The 18,183-nt window shown below is 37.4% G+C and overlaps 1 protein-coding gene across 6 annotated transcripts in view; it reads left to right on the forward strand.

Moving 5' to 3' along the window:
• Nucleotides 1–18,183, forward strand: part of CDK19 (cyclin-dependent kinase 19) — a 272,481-nt gene that overhangs the window by 201,546 nt on the left and 52,752 nt on the right. For all 6 annotated transcript variants that reach the window (XM_010856610.1, XM_010856605.1, XM_010856609.1 and 3 more), the window contains one exon: nt 17,066–17,176. In XM_010856610.1, the coding sequence (XP_010854912.1) occupies nt 17,066–17,176 (111 nt within the window). The remainder of the gene's footprint in view (nt 1–17,065; nt 17,177–18,183) is intronic.

The following is an 18,183-nucleotide window of genomic DNA, read 5'->3' on the forward strand; positions in this document are numbered from 1 at the left end:
CGAAGAATTGATGCTTTTGAACTGTGGTGTTGGAGAAGACTCTTGAGAGTCCCTTGGACTGCAAGGAGATCCAACCAGTCCATTCTAAAAGAGATCAGCCCTGGGATTTCTTTGGAAGGAATGATGCTAAAGCTGAAACTCCAGTACTTTGGCCTCCTCATGCGAAGAGTTAACTCATTGGAAAAGACTCTGATGCTGGGAGGGATTGGGGGCAGGAGGAGAAGGGGACGACAGAGGATGAGATGGCTGGATGGCATCACCGACTTGATGGATGTGAGTTTGAGTGAACCCGTGAGTTGGTGATGGACAGGGAGGCCTGGCGTATAGCAATTCATGGGGTTGCAAAGAGTCGGACACAACTGAGCGACTGAACTGAACTGATGTGACTGAAAGATTTATGAGTTATAGATTTCGTCACTCTTTTTAGAACTGTAACAACCATTTTTGTGGCTATAGAAAATCTGTAAAATTATGGCCGATGGAAATATAGTAATATAGTTGAAACACATTCCTGCACATAGAATTATAGTTTTAATCACATTTAAATCTGGGAAGAAACATAGTATACACTGAGTTACGTTTTAACCTGCCTCCTTCATAATCAAAGCAAAAAATGTACATTTATTTCTATTTGGAAATGTTTCTGTTTTGTAATTGCTTATTTCTAGGGCCCAAATTCAGTAGCTCTAATGGTGGATTGTTGGCAAAGCAATAGATACCTAGTTAGGGTGTTGCTTTGGTGGATAGTCTTGAATTTTGTATTTATAAAATTTTTGACAAGTAGTCTTTTATACTTCACTTTGCTTAGAGTTCATGTTACATGTCAAGTTCTGTCCTAGGCTCTGGGGAATAAGATGAATGAAAAAGGAGGATTCCTGCCTAGAACAGTGTCTGATCAGATTCTGTAAAACAGTGAGATGGTATAAGTGGTATGATAGAGAGATAAGTAAGAATAGTAAGGTATGTCAAAAACCAAAGTCTGCATACTCAGTAAAACAAAGCAGAAAGATGAGTTTATTGTGAGGCTTCAACTTGTAAACTGGGAAACTCAAGGCTATGGGAGCAATGAGTTCTGAGTTGCTCGTAGACTAAGGAATTTTTAGGGGATAAATGTGGAAGTTTTTGGCTTTTTCAGTTGATTCGTTGCCTGGTGGTTTTCTTTTTTGACTTTGGATGGTTGGCTGAGTCATGTGAACAAGAAAGTCCAGGAATGGCATGAAAGACTTGGCACTTGGGAATTGGCTGGTGTCCTCCATTGATTTCTGATAGGAGCTATAAATTCCTGTAAGTCAGGTTGCCTTTTTACTTACAGTGGATCAACTTGGGTTGATCAACTTCACTTTATCTCTGTATAAGAGACTCTGTTTTGTTTTGGTTCTATAGGTACTAATGAAGAGTGCTCAGCTGTATGTTGAGAGAGGGTGGGTGGTGGGCAGAGAAAGATAAAAAGGGGCTATCAGGAAAAGGCTTCAGAAAGAACAATATGCTTGAGCTATTAATAAATCTTGAAGCTGAGTATATGAGCATTTACAGATTGGTGGATTACTTTCTGGAGTGAAGGTATGAGGCAGCGTGGTGCATCAGGTAGCCTAGGGGTGGTTTGGTGTGGCCTGAGGTAGAATGCAAGCGAGAGGCCAGCCAGTGAGAAAGCAGGAGAATCAGGGCTGTCCAGGAGCGTCAGTGCTGATATTTTCAGGAATATTTTTAGGATAAGAGAAACTGCTGACAAAGTAGCATTATTTTCTTTGATCAGATCTTTTTAAAAAAGTACTCACATTTAACAGATTGTGTAGATTTAGAACTGAGGAGTTCTGAACCATGGGAGTTCATGTGAGATCACGTTTTTTGTTTTTTTATGTGAGTGGATCTTACCATATCACTACATTGACAACTGAAACTATGTTAGGAGTTCCTGACTTGAGAATACCCTTCCTGAAGGATCTTTCAGCTCCTTCTTCTTCTTTCCCTATTGTCTTAGTTCTTCCCCCTCCTCACCACCTCAGCCTTACCAACCAATGACTTTCACAAGGTCTTGTTGCCACTGTTACAGGGACACCTTTAAAGAATTTGTGGGTTTACAAGTTAAGGAAGGGAAAGAAGTTGGAAAAAGATATCGGGGTTTAATAGTTGATTTTGCCATACTGACTTGCTCTTAAGGAGGCCATTCTGTTCTGTATCATAATCCTATGTTGCTTGATTTGGTTTTTTCCTACTCTTTTTAAAATATCAAATCTTCAACCAATTAGATATTCATTTGGGCTAATGTTAGCAAAAATTCTAGAAAGGGTCGTAAGTGAACATCTGAGCATTCCTTCCCTATGAATTTTTCTGTCTCCATATTTAAAAAATATTGAAGTCTTACCTATTGTAACAGAGCAAAACATATAAAACCACCTCTCTGAGCCATTTGTGCCCCTCTATTCATAGCCAAGTGGTTTCTCCTCACCAGTGACTATCAAGGGCAGCCTGGCTTTTATTGTTATCTGGCGTTGTTTCTACCTTTCACCTTGGTTAAAAAAGTACGGATTGCCCACCACATGATTGGCCTTGTTCTTCTCCTTGCAGTAAATAACATAAGGCAAGCATGATATCTGTCCTCATGGAATTTATAGTTTCAGTGGAGAAAACTGTTCCTTTTAAGCTTCCTGAATACCTCTGATAGAAGTTGACAAATCAATAGACATTTCTCTCAACAGTTGAAATCATGATCTGTTTTCCCTTCTGAGAGAAAGGAAATTCTTTTTGGGTTTTACAACTGTACATATTCTTTCCTGGGAGAAGGCAGCTTCTACTTCTTGAGCACATATTTTGAGTTTTTGTGTGATCCTCTTTCTCTTAAATATCTCTTTTGCAGTTCCTTAAATTTTTTTTTTCTTTTTTTCTCCCCTCAGAATAGCTCTCTGCTAATCAACCTTCTCATCTTCTGATGAAAACATTTCCTAGCAGTTTCATCTCTATGCTGAAAAGCTGGCAAGGGTAGTGGAGGATGGGGGGTGGATGAAAGGGAGAAAAAGATAATGGAAGGTAAGCAGTAAACTGAAGTTAGTAAAATTCAAAAGCAAGCTTTCTGTGGATGCTCTGGCTGCACAAAATATCTGATGTGGTTGCCATGTTAGTGAAAACAGTCTTTTTTTAAAATTTAATTTTTATTTTATATTGAAGTAAAGTTGATTTACAATTTGCGTTAGTTTCAAGTGTATAGCAAAGTGGTTCAGTTATACATATACGTGTATCCATTCTTTTTCAGATTCTTTTCCCATTTAGGTTATTACAGAATATTGAGTAGAGTTCCCTGTGCTATACAGTAGGTTCTTATTGACTATTTTGTTTATAGTAGTGTGTGTGTTGGAGAAGGCGATGGCACCCCACTCCAGTACTCTTGCCTGGAAAATCCCATGGACGGAGGAGCTGGTAGGTTGCAGTCCATGGGGTCACGAGGAGTCAGACACGACTGAGCGACTTCCCTTTCACTTTTCACTTTCATGCATTGGGGAAGGAAATGGCAACCCACTCCAGTGTTCTTGCCTGGAGAATCCCAGGGACGGGGGAGCCTGGTGGGCTTCCGTCTATGGGGTCGCACAGAGTTGGACACGACTGAAGTGACGCAGCAACAGCAGCAGTGTGTGTGTGTTAATTCCAAACTCCTAATTTATCTTCCCCCGTACCTTTCCCCTTTAGTAGCCATAAGTGAAAACACAGTCTTTTGATTTCATTCCCCTGCAGTCCTTTAATTTTACTTAATTTAGGTACTGGACTATGTTCTGAGTCCTAGCTAGTCATTTTGTAGTTATCTGCCCTTATCAAATAGGCGATTGGGCAATAAATTGCAACCAGAACAAACACATCCTTCAACACCAAAAAACACACAAAATACATGCCTCATGATTATTGTACATGCTGTACTTGTATCTCAGCTATTTGATCTTTTGTCATCATTGTAAAATTCTGAGATAGCCTAGCATTTTTAAAAGTCTGTTATTTAACTTTGTATCTACTTTTGTGAAATGTCTATTCAAATTCTGTACCTACTGTTGAAGGGTTTTTCTTTTTTTCTTAATGATTTTTCATAAGCTCTTTAAATCAAGCAAATTAGTCCCCTGATGGCTTACAGTTTGGTGATATTTTCCAAGTTTGTTGTTAGCCTTTGTTTAGAATATGTTTTCTGTACAAGATAGTTTTATAGTCAATTAATCCACCTTTTCCTTGTGGATTTTATTTAAAAGGAGCTTTCCCTAAAGTGGATGTTTAAGTTTACTGAAGAGTGGAATCAGAATTTATGTTGGAGAAGAACATTTCAAAGAGGACAGTCTAGTAATTTTGACATTTTATATGTTCATTGTAAGGAGCCTTGAGTAGACATTAAATTTCAAAGCTCCAAAATCATTCCAAGAAAGCTTACTTTAAGATTAATTTGTCCTTTTTGCATATGTGCTCTGCTAAACACAAAATTATGGAAAATGATAATATTGTGAACTATTTTAACTATTATAGTGATTTCTAGTTTTTTCCTAATCATTGTTTAACATATTTTCATAAAAACCACATATGTCAGTCACATTGTGGCTCTTTTAAAAAATTAAAGTTACACTCAAAAGAAATAGAATTTATTGATTAAATCAAATAGACCTTTAATATAAAAGAAATAATTTATTTCATTGTGGAAACTCATCCCCCTCAGTGTTTTCTCATAATACACATAAAGATTTCTTAGCAGAGTAGGAAGGAAATAGTCTTTCCATTTAATGGAAACAATGTAGGGGACATTTCCTGAGTTATATTTTGCTCAGATCATTTAGTAGCTTTCCTTATTACTGTTGTGAAAATTCCTGTAAGATCTTCAGGAACTATAAATGGTTAATTTATTTGAGCCTTGACTTTACTGCTTTTATCTTCTCTAGAAGCACAGTGATATGAAATATGTTGAATTATTGGTACTGGTAATTTAGCCATTAATACTTAATCAAACCCATACCTATAAATTGTGTTAGTACATTTTCTTGAAAGATCTGGGGTAGGTTGTCTGACAATTGATAATGCCTGTCATTGTGAGAAGTGGAATATCTAACATGTGTTATTAGATAAGTTCCTTCAGAAAGAAAAAGTCCTTCCTTCTCCTTATACATCCTCAGTCAGCACCTTCTAGGACTTGGGGGTGGGAGGGAAGAGATGAATGCCAGGGCTACTTGGTTGCCTGGTTTTACTAAAGAAAGTGGAAACTGTACATTTTTAGAAATGTAAGTTATGAAAATATGAGTTAGAGGTAATACCAGGTAACTTGAGAGTATACCGACCTAAACATAAGGTTTATCTATGATAAAACTTGATAAAACTACTACTACTTTATTTTGCTGAATTAATTAATTACCAATTTCAAGTTATTTTTTAGGCTTATGAAATTTCTTGAACATTCTTACCTAATTTTGTTTGAAAGTTTCTTGTTGATAAAAAAAATAATGGCATTTTTGAAAACAGTATTCTCTCAATGTGGAATAAATGTCATGTAACCATTGTGTTGGAAATCACTTCTTGTACTATTGTTTTCATTTTCTTATTCAACAGAACTTGTTGAGTGCCTACTTTGTGCCCAGGTCCTGTGTTGTAAGTGGCTTTATAAATATTCATCTGAAAAGAAGAAGAGCTCTGTTATAGATCATAGAAGTCTGCCATGGCAGATTTAGAATATAGAGGGATTTCATTTGACACTTGCTCCTAGAAGATGAATAGTAGAGGAGTTCTTCGATTCAGTGTATTCATGGCCTGATGAGAATGTCTGTTATACACTCTTCTTGCTGGTTGAATCTCTGTCATTCTCCGTTCTCTCTTTCCAACAAGCATACTTCATTAGGAGTACCTTCTCTGATTTTCCAGACTAGGTCATGTCTGCGTATATGCCTATTCTGTATTTTTCTTAATAGCCTCATCGTGATTATAGTTTTAAAATTTGATTAATCTCTTAATCTGCTTGTCTCTGTTAAGCCATTAAGAGAGGCTTAACAGAGGCTCCCTGTGCCTGAAATTTGCTGGGCACTTAAATATTTATTAATGAACTGTGACTTTTAAGTCATTGCTACCTGCTGGGTATCTTCCAACATGTTTTTGCTTCATCTCCATGCCCCAGGGCAAGGTTTTACGGGAGATGATAGGTAATGGGCAGAATTCTGTGCAGTGGAGACCTTGGGAATCCGATCGAGATTGTATAGGGAGTATTCCGAAGGTGAAGGCCGAAGTGTATGTCAGTTATGACACCCACTTTACTAGGGCAAAGTTCACTGTTCCTAACCTGGGTCTTATCTACCTGCCTCATCTTTGGTTAAAATCTTTACAATCTAGTTTTATCTTGAATCTCAGGTTCTCCCCCTGTCAATAAATTATTTATAAGAAAAATAGATTTAGCCTTTGGCATGCATGCGTGCATGCTAAGTCGCATCAGTTCTGTCCGACTCTTTGCAACCCTGTGGACCGCAGCCCACCCAGTTCCTCAATCCATGGGATTCTCTAGGCAAGAATACTGGAGTGGGTTGACATTTCCTACTCCAGCCTTTGCTGTAGATAGTCTTAAATGTTTTATTTCCAGGTTTAACCTTTGGAGCCATTCAAGATTTTAGGATGGGAGAGTTAACATTATTAGACTTCTTATTTTAGTAAGATATTTTGATTTCAATGCATGGGGTGTAGTAGGTGATATGCATGTCAGTGCATGAGGAGATAGTTGACAGGTCCTCACTCAGTTAATTCAGCCAGCATTTGTTGAATACCTACCCTGTGTCTGGCTTGTTGACAGGGGAAATGTAGAGATGGAAGATAGTTCCTACATACTAGAACCATACCAGTTTGATCAAACCAGTCAATCGTAAAGGAAATCAACCCTGAATATTCACTGGAAGTACTAATGCTGAAGCTCCACTACTTTGGCCACCTGATGCAAAGAGCTGACCCATTTGAAAAGACCCTGATGCTGGGAAAGATAGAAGGCAGAAGGAGAAGGGGACAACAGAGGACGAGATGGTTGGATGGCATCACCAACTCAATGGACATGAGTTTGATCAAGTTCCGGGAGATGGTGATGGACAGGGAAGCCTGGCGTGCTGCAGTCCATGGGGTTGCAAAGATTCAGACACAACTGAGCAATTGAACAACAGCAAAGAACCATGTAGTCTATTGAGGCAGGGCTCAATAATTAAGCTATGTCCTAATTTAATTAATGTCGTGTTCAGAGAAATACAGTATGGAAGGAACACAGGAGAGGTAACCACTGAAACTAGGAGTTTCGGGGGAGGCTTTTTAGAGGCAGTGATAAACCAGTCCTTTCTAAAATGCAAGTAGGGGTTAATCAGGCAAAGAGGATAGGAAAAATCTGTCCAGGCAGAGACAAGAGCACATGTGTAAATACCAGTTAAGGGTTTATTTAGATTATCAAGGTGAGAATTCCTGAGTGATATTTAAAAGATGTCATATACAGCACTTGAACACTGATTGGTTTTAAGGTTTTGCTTGCCTTGGTGACTGGGACATACTGATATAATTCTGAGAACAGTGGACCCACCAAGAGGTAGAGATGAGTGAGTGATACTCAGTTTTGGATCTGTGGTTTTTGAGGCACAGTGGGATTTCCATATGGATTTATGAATGCACAGTTGGAAACTAGTGTGAGTTTAAGGGTGAGATGAAGGGTAAAGATTGAGATTTGGGATTCTCCATAGGAGTCGTGGCTAAACCTCAGGTACCTGGGTAAGATATCAAAAGAGACTGCAGAATAGAAGAGAAGAAAAAGAAGAGGACTAGAGACAGAGGAGAATAAGAAAATTCTTTTTTCCTTTTTAAGGCAGGATCTAAATAAGGAGTTTTAAGTTAGTTTATTTTTTCTCCTCATTCTATTTCAAGGAGAAAAAAAGAATAAATGAGGAAATACACATTTGTTCACATTTATTGAAACCCTAAGACATTAAAAATATGCCTAAAGTCAAAGATAAATTTAGTTTTGATCATTGTGAAGGTAGGGAACATTTTCGGCAAGGATCATTGAAGCAAGAAAAGATTTTCAGATAATCCCTCAGTGAAACAGAATGCTTCTGAGAATTCCAGATAATTGAGATTTTACTTTATTAGCTCTTTATTTTGAATTGCATCTGTTTTTTTGAAATATTTTAAGTTCATATATTCAGAATGCTATTGATTTATAAGAAGTGTATTCCATTTTCTCATGGAATACATTGCATAAAAGGTTAAACACTCACACTCTTAAAAGAACATATATGTAATCATAGTCGCAGAATGTAAACTTCTTATTTATAAGAAGTTATACAGCTTATACAGCTCTCACTTGGTTTCAGGTCTCTTTCTCAGACCAAGTACTTAAAGTCGGAGAAAAGGAAACTAGATTGTTGCAAAGTGTAAAGTGAAATGACCTTATAACTATACTGTATAGAATCTACTGGAGTCTCAGGCACTTTGGGAAGGAGATGCGATGGCAGGAGGTGGTATAATGGCATTCCCCGTCGCAGCATCTCTCTTGCAAACAAGTATCTCTGACTGCCTGAAGTGCTTAGCCTTTCTCACTTACGTACAGTAATAACAACTATTGCTTATCATGAACTTGTTGCATGCCATGCATGGTACATGTATCATCTCATTCAGTCCTCATAACATCCTTGCCAGGAGTGGTTGGTGTAAGAATAACAACTGTAATTTGCCAAATATTTAATATTTTCCAAGCATTGTGTTTGGAGAAGCCAATGGCAACCCACTCCAGTACTCTTGCCTGGAAAATCCCATGGATGGAGGAGCCTGGTGGGCTGCAGTCCATGGGGACGCTAAGGGTCGGACATGACTGAGTGACTTCACTTTCACTTTTCACTTTCATGCATTGGAGAAGGAAATGGCAACCCACTCCAGTGTTCCTGCCTGGGGAATCCCAGGGACGGGGGAGCCTGGTGGGCTGCCGTCTCTGGGGTCGCACAGAGTCGGACATGACTGAAGTGACTTAGCAGCAGCAGCAGCAGCAGCAGCAAGCATTGTGTTATTTAATGTACATTCATTTAATCCTTACAGAAACTATATGTTTGTCAGTAGATATTTTTATTCCTCCATGAGGCTCAGAGGGGTTGAGCAACTTGCTTTATGTCATACAGCTATGGTCAGGGCTCAAACTCAGGTCTCTGAATTCTAAAATCTGTACTCTCTGCATTATACCTGCTATCTCACTATTAACTTTCGTTGGGTGGTGATGGGGAACACCGACCTCCTAGAACCTTATGACAAGTACCTAAGCAGTGTCAATAGAATAAAAGAAAGCAAACAATTTAGGGCCACCTTGAACCAGGGCTGGTGTACTGTTTTCTAGACCCCTCTTCAGAGTGTGAGTGCCACCTGCTGGAAGGTTGTAATGTTTCTGTGTGCTTGTGGAGTCCTGAGAAGGTTGCCACAGGTGTGAAAGTGTCAGGTTTCAAAATGCTAATTCTTAAATTTCAGTTCAGGAATGCTAGGGCATTTTGAAGTTAGGTGAATCTCCTGTTTGCCATAAAGTTTGTTTCCTCTTTTATCTTCTTTTTTTTTTTTGCAGAGAGGGAAGGGTTACACACTTTAAAAAAAGATACACTCAATGAATGCTTTCTAAAATAAAGTTTTCTAAAAATAAAGATCAATGGTCAAATGAATCATACTGTTACTTATAACAGATCAAATAAGAATAAAAAATTGGAGTTACTTTGAGATAAGTGAGTTATTGAAGTTTATAAGAGGACCCTTTCCATTTAGATACCCTGAAAAAGGAATCTGGAAGCCCTGGGGGCATCAGAGACTTAGAGAAAAGAAAGTACAGATGAAAGAGGAAGAAAGATGTATGGATAAAAATACAAATGGATTCTGTAATTGTTAGTCTAGCACAAGGCTCCCCAAATGGAGTCAGAATTCTAAATAGTGCTTTAGAGAAAAAAGTTTAGGATTATAGCTTTAGATTGTTTAGGACAGTGAAAAGTAGACACTTTTTATAGTCACTTAGATGCCCGCATGGAAGGGGGACCAGATAAAGTCTTGGCATGCCCCCTGCACGTTCTTCATTAAGGCTCCTTTGGGATCATGTTAGTGCTCTCTAAGTGTCTGGCACAGGAGATGTTATGACTTACTGTGGCACTTTCACAGGAAAATCATGCTATACTAAACTGCTGTTTGTGTGATTAAGGCATATTTATAGTTGTATGAGGTCATGTTGAACAAATATCTGTGTGACAAGAGATTAAAGTTCATTGGTAAAATCTGATATTGCCAAGAATTTGGGGAAGTACAAGTACAAGCATCTCCTTTCTTTTATCCCTTCTCAGATCAACTGTATAAGAAGCTTAGCTTGCATGATAGTATCTTATCTTAGCAGGTAGAATTCTGCAGAGAAGGAGCTGTTGGTGTGTGTGTGTATGCATGTGTGTAAAACATAAAGGTAATGCTCATTATAGAAAACTTGTAAAGTAGAAAAATAGGAAGAAAGAAAAAAATCACACATTATTCACTATCCAGAGATAATTATATTAATGTTGTGGTATATTTCCTCTTTTATAAATGTATTTTATATTTTGCATATTTTATTTTTTTTAATAGAAAAGCATACAAATTTTATTTGATGTTAAGCTTTGTGTGACACAGGGGCCTTCCTAGAAGTGAAAATGCCAAGAAATGGGTAGGCCTGAGACCTGATATGCCATTTTTAACAAAGAGCAATTAATTGTAGGGACGTGACAAGACAAAGGAAAGGGTTTAAGACTTTGAGGGGCTGCCCAGTGTGGGAAGGTGAATATGTAGGGGAAACCAGTGGAAGATAAGGGCTGTCTTAGCATAGTTTGTCTGTGCTGGTCCAGTGCAGCGCCGACTTTCTGTCTTTGTCATGGTTGTAAAACTTCCCTGGGAGAGGGGATTTATGGCAGTCCTCAGTTCTTATTGTCTACTTTTAGTCAGATAAGGGAACCTCCAGGACGGCTTCTTTCTTCATCTCTTGAACCACACATGCCTTCACTGCAGACTCACTCTTATGCCAGAGTGTCACATTTTGGGCTGGTATGTTCTAATCCCCTTCACCTTCCCCCCGAATAAAATGAAATTTAGATCTGATGAAGGCGAAGAAATGGGAAATTTTGTTCCAGCTTGCCTGGTTGGGGGTGGAGGGGGGACACACTGTTTCCCTTTCTTAAATTTTTTTTTTTAAATGGAAGTATATTTGACCTACAACACTATCTTTGTTCCAGGTGCACACTGTGGTAATTTGATATTTCTGTATGTTGCAAAATGATCACGCCATAGCCTTTTTATATCACATCACAGTATTATAGCATAAGTCCTTTTTCATGTATTTTAAAACTCTTGACATATATATTTGAGACTGTGATATATGGATATACCATAATTTACTTATCAGTTTTTTTAGTATTGGCCATTTGTGTTGTTTACTGTTTTTGTTTATTTGTTCCTTCAGTAGATAGAGAATGCATTTGTGTGGCATTTGTAGCATATTTATTTTTTGCTAGCCTTGTAAGTAATCACTGATTTGATCAAGCTGTTTCAATTCCTCAAGTGTCTTCCTTTGTTTCCTGTTCTTTGTATCATTTTCTTCAGGATTTTGTAGCATTTATTGCATTCACAGCCCTTTTAAGGAATACCCTCATAGTACCCCTTTGCTTTTCCAATTCTATACCAGGTTAAATATCTCACCCTGAGCCATTAAGAGCTATGTTTCTGTTCTTTACATCAAGCCAGCACCCTTATACTTTTGCTAAGAGTGGGTGCTAGTTGAGAGAACAATTCCTTTTTAAGCCTAAAGTAAATGTAGCTTGTGGAAAGTTTGAGTCCCTAGAAGAACTATGTTAGACATAGTCTAGTCAACTTATTAAAAAGACAAAATCATTCAAAATGCCTTTTGAAAAGATAGCAACGTTTTATAATATTCCAAGCTACTTACTGCTTGATTTTTGTAAGAATCAGGTACATTCAGTAGATTTAATTCTTTCAACAAATATTTATTGAGTACTTACTGTGTGCTCATGACCATATTAAGCCCTAGGAATATAAAACCAGCAGAAACTTTGCCTTCTTGGAGCTTGTATGTTAATGGAGAGAGACACACAATAAATAATATAAAATAAATAAACAATACCTAGGTCCCCTACTCCTTAAATGAAGCCTTGTGAACAGATGTATTTTCAATAGTTTTTTTTTTAATTTTAGAAAGATAATATTGTGTGTGTGTGTGTGTATGTGTATATATATTACCTAATACCAGGGGGAATTCTGATGCACCAATCAAATCTAGTAGTTTCTCTTTCATATTAAAAGAATGAGCATTTGCACTCAGTTGGATAAATAAAGACTATAGCAGCTTCATGTTATTGCTAATGAGATACTTCTGTGAAATGAATATTAAAGAATAGTTTTCAAAGCAGATAAAATTATGACTGATATAAAATGAGCACATTTTAAAGATTTTATGTAACTTACTAAATGAAGGAACCTAGTAGAATTATAACCTGTTCAAAGAAGAATCTGTGGGCTTCCCAGGTAGTGCTGGTGGGAAAGAACCTGCCTGCTAATGCAGGAGACATAAGAGATGTGGGTTCAATCCCTGGGCTTGGAAGATCCCCTGGAGGAGGAAATAGCAACCCACTCCAGTATTCTTGCCTGGAGAATCCCATGGAGAGGAGCCTGGCAGGTTATAGTCCATAGGATCACAAAGCCTCAGACATAACTGAAGTAACTGAGCATACAAAGAAGAGTCTATAGGATAGATAAATTTGTAGATCAGGAATATTAAAATGATGTCCAATTTAAGGTAACTTTAGCATCTTCCACAATGGGAGAGTGAATGTAGATAAGCAAGAATTATTCTGTGTTATCATCAGTTATCTATAATGTATAGAGTTGTACAATAGCTTCCATAGCATCAGAATCAGATAACCTGAAAGAATGTGCCTTTCTTTTTCTCCATTGAAGTGTAAAAATTTTTTTCCTACCTGAGTTACTAGAAAACTTTTGGTTTTCTAAGCTCTCTAGAATTATACCTAAGGGATATAGAGCTATATGCTATGTTCAGTAGTGATAATACTTTGCATAAAAATAAAGAAGCAGAGGGGTGGTTATAATTTTAAATAGAAGGACCAGAAAAGACCTGAGGAGGATTGAGAACTTTTGCCTGAGTAACTGGAATGATGGAGTTGCTATTAACTGAGGCTGGGGAAGAGCAGTTGGGGTAGAGGGCAGGAGAGGTGAAGATGACAACCTCAGTGTGACTTTCAGATGTTCAAGTAGAGATGTTGAGGCATTTTAGATATATATACATAGCTGGACTTCAGGGAATATGCGTTGACTAGAAATAAACGTTTGGGAGTTAATGTGTATAGGTGACATGTAAAACTTCCAAACTGGATGAGATCACTTAGAAAAGCTCCTTCTACATGCCATACCTTGTGCTAGTTCCTGTAGAGATAAATTTAAAATTGTCTTTGCCCTCAAGGAGCTTATGGTCTACCAGGGGAGGCAGATGTAAAGTTAAAACAGTATAAAAGTATATCAATACAACTATACATCAAGTACACATAATTCGGTAAAGTCATATCTGAGTCATCCTAAACTCCATCACCCTCAGAGTCGCTTGTTCAGTGGCCCAGCCATCAGACATACACAGAAGAAAGTCACAGCGTGGTACCTTTTATATCAGCTGGCTTCTCCCCTAACCCACTGCACCCAGCATGTTTCTAGTGATACTGGAGAACCTCACTGTAGAACTGTAGAACTGTAGAACCTCTCCTCACTGGAGAACTGTGACAGTTCTGCATGGCCTGTAAGCCTCCTCATTATTTGGCCTTTGCCTTATTGCTTGCTTTAATTCCTCAGTTCTGTCCCTAGTGACAGAGATGATCAGTTTTGTATTTTTTTTATTGCTGTATGATTGATGTACAATATTATATAGGTTACCAGTGTACAGTATAGTGATTCACAATTTTAAAAGGTTATACTCCATCTATAGTCATTATAAAATTTTGGCTGCATCCTCCGTGTTGTACAATACATCCTTGTAGCTTATTTTGCACCTAATAATTTGTGCCTCTTAATCCCGTATCCCTATATTGACCGCCCCCTCCATTGGCTACCACTAGTTATTCTCTTTACCTGTGAGTCTGCTTCTTTTTGTTATGTTCACTAGTTTGTTGTATTTTTTAGCTTCCACGTGTAAGTGATGCATACAGTATTTGTCTTTCTCTGACTTATTTCTCTTAGCATAATGCCCTCCAAGTCCATCCATGTTGCTGCAAATGGCAAAATTTCCTTCTTTTTTATGCTTGTAGTCTGTATTTTGAAACACCATTCTGATTGTAGAGTGAAAAATGAATGCGGAAAGGGAATAAAACAAACATAGTTTGCTATTTCTTACTCTTTGCTTGCCTTCACATTGATATTTAGTGATTTATAAAGACCTGTAGGGTTGGAATTCTCTGGTGGTACAGTGTTTAGGACTGCACGCTTTCATTGCAGTGCTTATGGGTTCAATCCCCGGTCAGGGAACTAAGATCCCAAATACCATGTCACATGCCCCCTGCCAAAAAAAAGACTGGAAGGCTAGAAAAAGTGTAATAGGTATGCAGAAATTGAAAGTATATATTGCTATACAGTGCAATTTTGGGGATTAGGGGAAATTTTCTAGTAAATGCATGGTGTTGCAAACTTTACCCTCTTCCCTCCTGTATTTCATAGAAAAGGTAACCTGAATGGCAATTGCTAAAAAAAAAAAATCAAATATAAAATTACTATAGGATCCAGCAATTCTACTTTTTGAGTATATTTAAAAAATTGAAAGCAAAGACTCAAATAGATGTTTGTATATCAGTCTTCAAGGCAGTGTTATTCATAATAACCAAAGGTGAAATCAACCCAAATGTCCATAGGGTGATGGGAGGGATGCATGAATAAGCAAAGGTGGTATATGCATACAATGAAATATTATTAATATGTACCCTTAAAAAGAAAGGTAATTCTTTCCTACATGGATACATCCATACAACATGGATGAATCTTGAAGACACGTGAAGTGAAGGAAGCCAGACACAAAAGAACAAATACTGAACAATTGCATTTATATGAAGTACTTGGCATCGTCAGATTTCTAGAGACAGAAAGCAGAACCGGAGGAGATGGGAATGGGAGATACCGTGTGTCATGGGACAGAGTTCCAGCCTTTTCTTCTCTAGAAAAGGCTCTAGAGAAGGGATAGAGTGGCGGTTCTGAAACACAGTGTACTTAATGCCACTGAGCTACACACTTAAAAATAGTTAGAATGGTAAATTTTATGTATATTTTACCACGAAAAAGTGACCTGGAAATACCTTGGCGTTGTAAGAAAGAACCAGAAAGGTTTCTATAAACTAATACTGTGCTGAATAATGAAAGATTTATAAGAAAGTAAAACATAAGTGCTATCTTTTGTGTAAATATTCATACTTGCTTTCATTTGCATAAATAGTTGGAAGACTCACCAAGCAACTAAAAAAAGTTCCTTCTAGGAGGGAGGCCAGCCTGTGGTCCCTTGGGGAAGGAGTGGTGATGAGGCATTTCAATGTGTTTCCTTTAACGTACATTTGATTTTTGAACTGTGTAGATGTATTACCTATTCAAAATAATGTTTAAACATGGAACTTAAGGTGGATTCACTGTAGAGAGATCAGTAATTTGTAGTCACAAAAAACCCTAATTTTTTAGAGGTGTTGATTAAATACTGCTACATGTGACATACCCTCCCCCAGACAGATGGAGTCCAGGGTTCAGGGGTCTGTGCCAGTGTTTGGTGTTTTGGGAGCTTGGTTTAGGTACAGAAGTGTTTTACCTTCCTTTCCCCTGCGGGCAGGAAAGAGGACATACTCTGGGTAGACATTTAATAAAGTCAAACTCTCTAATATTTTTCTCTGCCTCGTTGATCTGTTTGTATGTCTGTCTTCCCTTCTACATTGTGGGAACAGATGACAAGGACTTTAGCTGAACTGGAAAAAGCATGGACTTTGGAATCAGGCAGAACTATTTAAATCCAAAGCTCTTCTCTTTCTAATGTTTGACTTTGGTCAAGTTATTTTTTTACACTGAACCCGAGCTTCTGTGTGCATCATAGGGTTGTTGGAAGGATTAAGTGAGAGAAAAAACAGGTACATGCAATCACCTTGCGCATAGAAATTATTCAGTAGGAGCTTTGTCCCCTCTTCCTTTGTGTATTTTCCACGGAGCTTTACATTTAAAAGGCATTTGAAGTGTTTAACAAATTGAGTGTGTTTATACCTATTAAGTCTGAACCCTGGTTAAGGACAGTGTGAGGCGGGCATATTTAGAAGACTTCCACCTTGAACAGCTAATGTTATTGTTGATAAACATTTTATCAAGCAACTGCCTGTTATGGGCCAAGAACTAAGTTTTCACTTGCTGATATGGTCTGTCTTTCCTTCTTATTATCAGAGTCCAGCTTGAAGCTTTCTGCTTTGTGAAAGGCCTAGTCGTTTCTCTGTTTATAGGACCTCTTTTTCATACCAGTTTTATCAGTGGGTTTGAGACTCATTCTTTTACGCTCAGTACTCTTCTGTAAGACCTGTCTCATGTTCTCGGCATGGGTAAGTTAGTTAGGGATTGTTAAATATCTTTCTGCCTTTTGTCAAATTGAGCACATACTATGCTGGAGTGGATATAAACAGTATTCCTGCTTCCCTAGCAGCCTTTCCTCTAGTTTAAAAAAAAAAAATTACACACATGCCAAAATACACTTCATTATTTAGCAATATGGTATTACTTTTGTTTACTATTTTACATCTTACCATGTAAAAGGATCCCGTTTTCCAAACATACATATTACAGAGAAAGGATTGGAAAGAGATGTACCAAGATGTGGACAGAGTTTATCTCTAAGTTATGGTATTTGGGTGATGGTGTTGCTTTTTTTTTTTTTTTAACGCTAGTTATCTGGATTGTCTAAATTTTCAAAAATTTCACTTTGAAGTTATGGGAAGTACATTATTCTCTGCTAACAGAATACTGACCCTTCTCTTCCTCTTGCCTTCAGCTTTTGCGAGAATTGAAGCACCCTAATGTGATCGCCCTGCAGAAGGTGTTCCTTTCTCACAGTGACAGGAAGGTGTGGCTGCTGTTTGATTATGCAGAACATGATTTATGGGTAAGTCTAAACTCACTTTATTTTTAGGATAATAATTTTATATAGGTATGAAGAATAAATGTATGTGCTCCATACTGCTAATGTACAGAAAGGAAAACTTGCTCTGTTGACCATAGTTTCAAAATAAATATGCTAAAGGTAAATTTTGATTTAAAAGAATTAGAGCAATAAACATTAACATCCTGTTTTATAGTATTTGTCACATTCAGAAATTTCACTTCAAAAAATGTTCCTGAGTGGGAGATTGTAGTTTTAGGTAATGAATGGCAGTTTCCTAATATGTTCTAGGGAAATTACTTTCTTTTGCACTGTACACATATTTAACTGTTCATATTTAACAGTCATGTGCTTGTGAATAGTTTTCCTCTCTAAGTGAAGGTCCTCTCTTGCAGCATTTTGCCATTTAAAATTCACCCCACCAAATAAATATGTACAGGTCTGCAAATATTAGGGTTTTTTTTTAAAACAATATATAAAAGAAGCCAAAAATTCTAATTTCACATGTTTAAAATTAGGAATCAAGTCATTTAAACATTTTATCCCAGGACCTCCCAAAAGTAAAAAACAAATTCAAACTTGGCGGTAAGTTCAAACTTTGGATAATTAAATTTTGATTCAATAGAATGTGGTTTGTCATTTTTATAAATTATAACTCTTTTCAAGAATAACTTTAACAGACTAATAGGTCTTGAAAGAAATTTCCTTATAGCAGATATTGACAAGAACCTCTTCTGTCACGGATATCTAGTACCCATGTTGGCATGTTTTGGGCAAATGTTGGATGGAGATGGAGGTGGATGTGGGAGTGCAGGGGGCAGATGGAATTTCTTCCCCTTCCACAATATAACGTGTACATAAAAATTTGGATATGATGATTCAGTTTATATTTATTTCAATGCAATTGAATTCCCCATTTTTCTCTTCCTGCTTGTGTCTAGTGATTTGCTATTTACTGTTGACTACTAAGACTATATCCTAATTTCATTATGTAAGGTGGAACTTTCCAA

This window comes from Bison bison, unplaced genomic scaffold (genome assembly GCF_000754665.1).
Source record: "Bison bison bison isolate TAMUID 2011002044 unplaced genomic scaffold, Bison_UMD1.0 scf7180017864373, whole genome shotgun sequence".
NCBI classification, from domain to species: Eukaryota; Metazoa; Chordata; class Mammalia; order Artiodactyla; family Bovidae; genus Bison; species Bison bison.